Source organism: Rattus norvegicus, chromosome 19 (assembly GCF_036323735.1).
Source record: "Rattus norvegicus strain BN/NHsdMcwi chromosome 19, GRCr8, whole genome shotgun sequence".
In the NCBI taxonomy this organism is placed as follows: domain Eukaryota; kingdom Metazoa; phylum Chordata; class Mammalia; order Rodentia; family Muridae; genus Rattus; species Rattus norvegicus.
This window is the reverse complement of record NC_086037.1, coordinates 21,101,948-21,110,030: the sequence shown is the minus strand read 5'-3', so window position 1 is coordinate 21,110,030 and position 8,083 is coordinate 21,101,948. Positions and strand designations below refer to the sequence as shown.

Sequence of the window (8,083 nt, the reverse complement as noted above, 5' to 3'; positions counted from 1 at the left end):
CACCAAAAATAAAGTGAGCTGCTATGAAACACATCAATAATGGAATCAATAGAGGGAGTTGTGGGGAACTGGGGCTTAGAGTTACTTAAAGGCCCTATGCAGGCTCTCCTTATGTTGGAGGAGAAACTTCAAGTGCAATGTGGTTCTTTATTTTTTTCTCTAAAAAACACACGGTTAGGGTAGAACCTATGGCTTTGAGCATGTCTGGTAAGTACAGGGACACTGAATTGAATCCTAGGGCTGGAACACAATTAATCTTCTAAAAGATTACAGAGCAGCCTGGATGAAGACTCTCAGCTGAAAATGTGGACATCTCAAGACAGGCACTGGACAATGGCTGACAGACTTGACTGAAGACTGGAAATGTTTTCCTATCTCACAGGAAAAGAAGGCCCCTCATACCACACTGTACTCTAAGGACAGTTTATTCAGGTTAGGATGACATGAACTATTGTCTCATGTGACAGATGTCAGTACAAAGTATCCAAGGTATTTTATGCCAATGGTAGCATTAACAGAACAAAGCACACAGTGTCATGAACACATAAATTATGAGTTTGTGTAGCAAGACCCAGGCCTCTTCCAGGTTCTTAGATAGTAACTGAGAACCTCAAATACGGTAGTGATGTGATAGTGTGGTGTGAATCTAGTTACAACTAGTTTCTATTGTGACACAGATGACTCTTTTTGTGTCATGTTCAGCTTATAATGAATGACTAGACCTAAGCATGAGAATAACCAAATACTACATTGCTTCTCTACCTGCTGAGCTTTTAAAAGCCCTGGGGTGACAGCAAGCTTTTGTGGACATCTGGATTATTCCTTCTGTACTTTAACTCTGTGAGTCACCTCCACTCTCAGTACATTAGTTCCATTCCATAAATTGGAAATGAGTCACCTGGAAAAAATACCGTCTCAATACGATCCCAGATTGGCCATGGAAAAAGGGTAGCTTGAACTGTCCCACCTAGGTCCTGGGCTTGCACAGGCCTGCTCTCCAAAAGAAACCTGTGTTCACAGATGTAGGCTACATTCACTATGGATGCTCTTGAGGTTCCTCCCTAAACTGCTTAGATTAAGATACTTTTCTTGCTACCAAAAGAACTCATTATGCCAAGCTGGCTTACAGGAAGCTAGTTTCTATTCTGTATTTTATCAGATGTGCATAACAGATATGGTCATCATTGACAACAGGTGAAAGATCTGCTCTAATATGGACACTAAGTGATGCTGGAGGATGATCCTGACCCACAATGAGCAGTGGGGAACCTGAGCCCTGTAGGGATGCCTGGCAACCTAACACATTGAGCAGGCACGGCTCAGTAAGTTCCCTGTGAACACACATCTCCTGAGATCTCTCTATTTAATTGGAGGTGATCCTGTCCACCTAATACAGCACCTCATGTGGAATAACAAAAGCCACCTGCAGGAGCTGTGGTGATGACTCACAGGGTAGAGCATCTGCTGCTCTCTCAGAAGAACCACATGGACCCTAACAATTGGGTAAAGCATGTCAGTGATTACATCATAAAGTGTGTGACGAGAAAAAGCCACATTCTCCTCAAAAAAGACACTGTGACACTGGGTACCCCTTGGTGACTTTGAATTCACTAATTAGCCCAGGCTCCATGGAACAGGCAGAGATCCATCTCTAGCTGTCAGTTCTAAGTCCACAGGAGGGGACAGAACCCTTAAGTAAGAATGATGGTCTTAAGAGTCAAGAGATAGAATTCAATTTTTATTGATAACAAATACATTTTGACAACAAAACAGGATTAAAATGAATAAAAATATTTAAAAATATTTCAAAGTGAAAAATAGTAACAAGAACATATAAATATGAAACAACAAAAAGAAAACTTCAATGAAAATCAAAACAAAAATATTTCTAAAGAGCATATTCTTAACGAACATTTAGAAGCATAGACGTATTGCTGTTTCTCCTCTAGCACACATAATGAAAGGCAGTCCCCCAAGTTGTCTCTCAAGTGCTGTTTTCTGAAAAAGAAAGTGAGTAAGACCTCAATCAGTCAGGCTGTCTTAGTGTTATATAAATTGAGGGTCTCTAAGAAATGACAAATTAACTCTGAGGAAGAATACTCATCCAAAAAATGTTGTTACCATTCAGGATGTTGGTCATCAGGGACTCCTGAGAAAGCAACTCATTCTTCAGGAAGCTCTCTTACTGGTGTGTGTCCAATTCCAGTTCTCTTGCACTTTCTGAGACCTGGGAGAGGAAGGCAGTTTTTCAGACACTGATTTGGTGGGGAAATGCAAGCCAGCTCTCAGAATGCTGCCTTCTACCACCTCAGTTCTATTGGACAGTCGACATGGACCTTTTAACTGATATCATTGTTGCTAACTCTGCAGGTAGGGCAAAATCCCCGGCAAGCCTCACTGTAATGTGGGCTGACAATGTGGGACCCAGACTTATACCAGTGCAAACCAAGAACAGGGCAATGGGAAGAGACCTCATTGGGTTGCCGGAAGAAAGGAGATGTCCATATGTCACCAAGGTTAAAGCCAATGACAAGTACTAATTTGACATTTGCACTTGGTTCTTATCCCAGAAAGGTGCTTCCTACACAAGAAGTCACATGACCACAGAGTGTCATTTGTCAAAGGACCACGAAGTTGTTCAAAACTCTGCATAGGATCCAATCTATCACATGGATATGCAATAATGAGGTATGTTATTCATCTGTCACCATTTCTATACTGCAGATTCAAAAAGAGCAGCAAAATATACTTGCAAAATAATTCAGTTTCTGAAAAGTGGTTAACTTCCCAGAATACTTGTGCATAGGCAGAGCAATGAACAATTCCATTGCATGAGGGGGTTGGCTGGTTGGGAGTGTAAATTAGAAAGGTGGTAGGAGAAAGCAAAGTTGTATCAAATTGGCAAATTTTATCAGATATAGTTAAGCTAACTCAGCTGCTCGTCCCTACCTGATGATGCTGGATCTGGACGTTGCTGGTCTTTATCTTTCTTGTTGAAGTCAACCAAATATTTCTGGTTCAGTGCACAATCAAGATGTCCCTCCTTGCTCCCCTGCTTCTGTGGGACCAACTTCTTCCTACATGTGTTCTCCATCAGGAGCTGGCTGAGCAGGTTTCTGGAAATACAGTCTGCATAGTAAGATCATGCTGTCCCTTTCTCCCATTCCTACTCCCAAGTCCCACTAACCATACCAGGTTCCAGGTACCCCTGAAGAGTTAATAAAATACATCTCGATACATATAAGGCTGCTGCACAAACCACAAAGAGTTAATTCCAGGAAGAATAAATTGTTTGTTTGGGCCGAGCACCAATTAGTGTCCGCATCTCTCAAAAAGAACATGGATCTACAACTATCCATGAAAGCCCAATGCATGGGGGCAACATCAATTAGTAGTTGGCAAACACCCTCAAAGCAGGTCAGTAGAACCAAGAGAAGGTCATGCTAACCATGTGGTCCACGCACTAAATTTTGTAAAACCTGGTATGACACCATAGGTCCAGGTCAGCCTAATAACCTTCTGCTGACTTCAATCACTACTGTTCTATCTGGAGCCTTCTGAAGATGCCTAGACAATCCTGGGATGAGTAACAGTCTTTTATGGAACTGAAAACTGAGTCCTAATGACCCTGGCACACTGATGTGTAAACAGCACAAGAGATAGAATCATAGCTGAAGACCTTCCAATCCATAACAAAGAAATCAGAAATGGCCATTCCACAGGTGATAGCCTTTCTGACCAGGACTTACCTAGAGAAGGTAATCTCCTTCTTCAGCTTATGGCTGTTCTCATGGATCTCAGTGTTCTCCATCTCTAAGTTGTGCAGAATTGACATGACCACCTCCTCCATTCTCTCCAGGTCTTCGTAATACGGATTTGGCCTGAAGTGTGGCCTGGCCCCAAATGATAGAATACTATGAACATCAGCATTTAGGAATATATGAATTTGGGGTGGGTCCTGTACTACACCAGTCCTGGAAGGACACCTTCTGAATTCTACATATTGGGATCTTCTTCAGCTTCAGAAACGTGTTTTTCTGCGTCCAGGACACCAGAAGCTTGGCATCCAGAGGGAGGGTTCCCTGGCTCCCTTTGTTCAATCAAGAGGAAATCTGCAGTCAAGCCAGTTAAGCTATCAAGAGCCTAGGCCACACCTCTCCATGCTCCCCCACCCCAACACAGCCAGAAACCTGTGATTTCTTTTCTCCTGTTTTGATAACAGACCGTATATCAACACAAAATTATAATCTGCACAAAGAATAAAAATAAACAGACAAACGTGTCCACATAGGCAAAGAACTGTGTTGTTGACAGTGGGGCTCCCAGAACAAAGCATTCACATGACCATGAAAGTGTTACAGGTAAATACTCAGGCCAAGACGTAGACCCCTAGATTCCAAGTGTGGAGGGAAATATAAACATACAAAAGTTGTCCATATGCATTTGGATGTATGCACACACAGACTCACAGACTGAGACATATCCACAAAAAAGAGCAATGTAAACAGAGTAAGAGAAAGAGAAAGAGAAATATGGAAACAGAGAGCACTGTGAGAACCAGGAGAAATGCATGCACCATTGCTGTCTCAGAGGGCAAGACACACAGACAATAACAAACAGGCCTGAGCCTGAGACCTACTCAAGCATTGAGATGAACAGTTTGGGACCAGGACCCTCAGGCTGCTGCCTGGATCTTCCAGCACTCAGTGCCCTGCCTAGCAGTACAGAGACTGACCATAAACTCACTGCAATTACAATCTTGCAAAGACACCAGCTGTCAAGGGCTTTGCAAATGCACACTGGGCACTCACTCTCCCTGACTTTATTCCTGAATTCTTCATTCAGACCACAAGTTCTGCTTTTCAATAAATGGAAGCAGATGAGTCCATTTTCCATCTCGCTCCTCAGGGTCAGATTCTGAATCTCCTCTATATGGGAGGTGAGGTTTAGCACAGGGTGGTTAGGGGGCACAGCTTTCTAGAACCCAAAACCTTAATAGGATAATATGAAGGTGACCTTGCAGACCCAGGAATGTAACAAAGCACTTGGAGGGATCCATACCTGTTGTTCTTGGATCTCTCTGTCAGAAACCTCAGGCGATATCTCAGGTCATTTCTCTCCTCGGTAATGAGCTGCAGCTCTTTAATCAGCCTCTCCTTTTCCTTCTTGGCCTGCTTCTCGCTTAGGGCAGTTTCAGGGGAAGATGTTTCTCTCCCAGCGTCTGTAGGTAGAAGAACACAAGTGAACCTGCATGGGGAGAATGCATAGAGTGTACATAGACCACAGTTAGGCCTAAACAGGAGAACAAGCCTGAAACCCAGTGTCACTGCTAGGCGATTGGTCTATGCTTAAGATCCTCCTCAGTGTATCTCAGTTCTCCCACTACTCTATAGAGACCAAGAGATGTAAGCAGCCAGGTGTTCCCTATGCCGGATATCACGTGCTTACATGGACGACGGAGATGGCTTCTCCAGGATTATTATCAGCTGAACAGGGTACAGCTTGGTTTCCTCACCCCTGTGGTTTCAGAACTCAGATGATAAATTCACCATCTACAACATTTGAATGATTGGAGACACTCAGATGTCCTACCCTGGTACTCTAGGCCAACAACTTTAGATTTAAAATGCATTTCCAAGGAGGACATGGTCAACAGACTTATCTGTTCCCCTATTTGAAACACCAAAACCCCAGAAGTGCCAATAGGTTACAGGCTGCATCTTGGTCTACACGTTCCAAATAGCTTTTGTATTGTAGAAAAATGTTTGTAACACACAACCTCTAATATATAAAGCTAACGATGACCCTTCCAGTTAGAAGAAATCAGAGAAGGTCTAAGAACATAAGGTTATTGCCTGGAGCACAATTCTCCCCCTGTTCCTACTGTCAGATATCCACTGTATTTAAAGAAGCAATGATAGTGAAGTACATTGCTGCCCTGTCTAAACTCAGAAAAGGTGGACCCTCCATGACTCCTGATGAGGTTATTATATCAATGTAACAGAACAAATGAACTGAAAAGTAAAGACCAGAAGTTCCCAGTATAATAGCATTGGCCTTACTATAGCCTCCCAGTGGGGATGGTGAATCTAAAGTTCTGAAATCCTTGACTTTAAGGAATTGTGATATTCATGGAAATTCAATTCCTTTTCAGATGCTCCAGTTGTTGTGGCTAGAAAGGTCAGCTTAAGCCTCCAGCCCCCCTGACAGGAAGCTCAAAATATACTGCCCAGTACTTACTGAACATTCCCCAGAAGTGCTGTCTTTGTCCATCATTACTTTGAGAGGAAAGGCTAGACTCCTTCACTCTAGTCTCTCCAGAATCGACGTTCCCCCTCCCAGAACGCTTGCGAAGACGGGAAAACATGTCTTAGCTTGTAACTGCCAGACTCAGACTGAGAGAAACTAGGGCACTGGTTGTCACTACAACACTGGTGACATCACAGAGGATGCCAGAACTCTCTAGGAGACAATAGAATGTCCAAGAAGGGACAGCAGATGTCATGGGGAGCAGACTTTGCCTCCCTGCTAATAATCTCCCTGTACTGAGCATAAGCAGAGGTGCCCTTTCCAGGAGCCTTTCCTGGGGCAGAGCCACTGAGCATCTCCTGCTTTCAAAGACAATTTTTCCTCAAGGCTTGATTAGAAAAAAACCTTAGTAATTCCTATGCATCTAAATGAATGTTTCCTTTCAAATCTTGCCCAAAAAATGTCTCATCCTAACTCAAATTGTCCTCATTCACCAATGTAAGCCATTAAAACTTCCTGAGATTTCATACCAGCTTGAATATGCACTCAAAAGTTCTCCTGTCTCATTCTGTACAGGTGCTTTATATCACATCAAGAAATAGTCTGCATGGTAGGTTACAACATGGGTGTGTGTTAGGGGAACACTCATGAGGTCATGTGCTAAGCAATCGACAATTGCCAGAAAATTCCTTAGGAGAAAGAGTTGAAGTCTTTATGGTGCTAGGAAAAGTGTGGAGACCAGTTGGCAGAGGAAAATGCAATATTGGAGCCACCAGTGAAGGGAACCTCATGCTGCTTGTGGGATTCTCCTCTCTGCACCAATGTCGCTAAAGGAGCACTGCTCACAAGCCTGAGTAAGATATACCATGAGCTTCTGTCAGAAAAATAAAATAGTCGACTGAAGCTCCCGGAAGGGGCAGCACAGGTCTTCCTGGTTGCTGCCGCTGCAGAGAGTCCCTGGGCAGCACCCCACGAGCGAACTTGAGCCTCGGGACCACAGGTAAGACCAAATTTTCTGCTGCAAGAAAGCTGCCTGGTGAGCTTGGGACACAGGGAAGCAGAATTTCTCTAGAACCGGGCACGTTCTGTGTTTACCGGAAGTCCCACACCCACGGATCCCGGCCCGCAGCAGCTCTCTGCTCCCAGACCCGGTGAGAGAGAGACCCAACCGCCTGGTCAGGTGGGCACTCTTGAGGCTGCAGAGCAGAAGAGACCACCAACACTGCTCACCCCTGCCCACATCCCTGGCCCAAGAGGAAACTGTATAAGGCCTCTGGGCTCCCGTGGGGGAGGGCCCAGGAGCGGCAGAACCCCTGCCAGAGACACCACCGGACCCTGAAGGAAACAGACCGGATAAACAGTTCTCTGCACCCAAATCCCGTGGGAGGGAGAGCTAAACCTTCAGAGAGGCAGACAAGCCTGGGAAACCAGAAGAGACTGCTCCCTGCATACACATCTCGGACGCCAGAGGAAAAAGCCAAAGACCATCTGGAACCCTGGTGCACTGAAGCTCCCGGAAGGGGCGGCACAGGTCTTCCTGGTTGCTGCCGCTGCAGAGAGCCCCTGGGCAGCACCCCACGAGCGAACTTGAGCCTCGGGACCACAGGTAAGACCAAATTTTCTGCTGCAAGAAAGCTGCCTGGTGAACTCAAGACACAGGCCCACAGGAACAGCTGAAGACCTGTAGAGAGGAAAAACTACACGCCCGAAAGCAGAACACTCTGTCCCCATAACTGACTGAAAGAGAGGAAAACAGGTCTACAGCACTCCTGACACACAGGCTTATAGGACAGTCTAGCCACTGTCAGAAATAGCAGAACAAAGTAACACTAGA

General features: G+C 44.7%; 1 protein-coding gene and 1 long non-coding RNA gene across 2 annotated transcripts; both read right to left on the bottom strand.

The window, feature by feature from the left end:
• Positions 1-1,601: 1,601 nt before the first annotated feature.
• Positions 1,602-3,449, bottom strand: LOC134483436 (uncharacterized). The gene is made up of 3 exons (XR_010060304.1): positions 2,950-3,449; positions 2,122-2,227; positions 1,602-1,998 (listed from the first exon to the last, which is right to left on the bottom strand). It is a non-coding gene; the product is annotated as an uncharacterized LOC134483436 (long non-coding RNA).
• Positions 3,450-3,553: 104 nt separating this feature from the next.
• Positions 3,554-6,475, bottom strand: LOC134483435 (disks large homolog 5-like). Its single transcript, XM_063278704.1, has 3 exons — positions 6,241-6,475; positions 5,062-5,221; positions 3,554-3,893 (listed from the first exon to the last, which is right to left on the bottom strand). Exons 1-3 carry the CDS (start codon positions 6,365-6,367, stop codon positions 3,746-3,748), a joined length of 435 nt encoding a protein of 144 aa, XP_063134774.1. The 5' UTR covers positions 6,368-6,475; the 3' UTR covers positions 3,554-3,745.
• Positions 6,476-8,083: the final 1,608 nt, after the last annotated feature.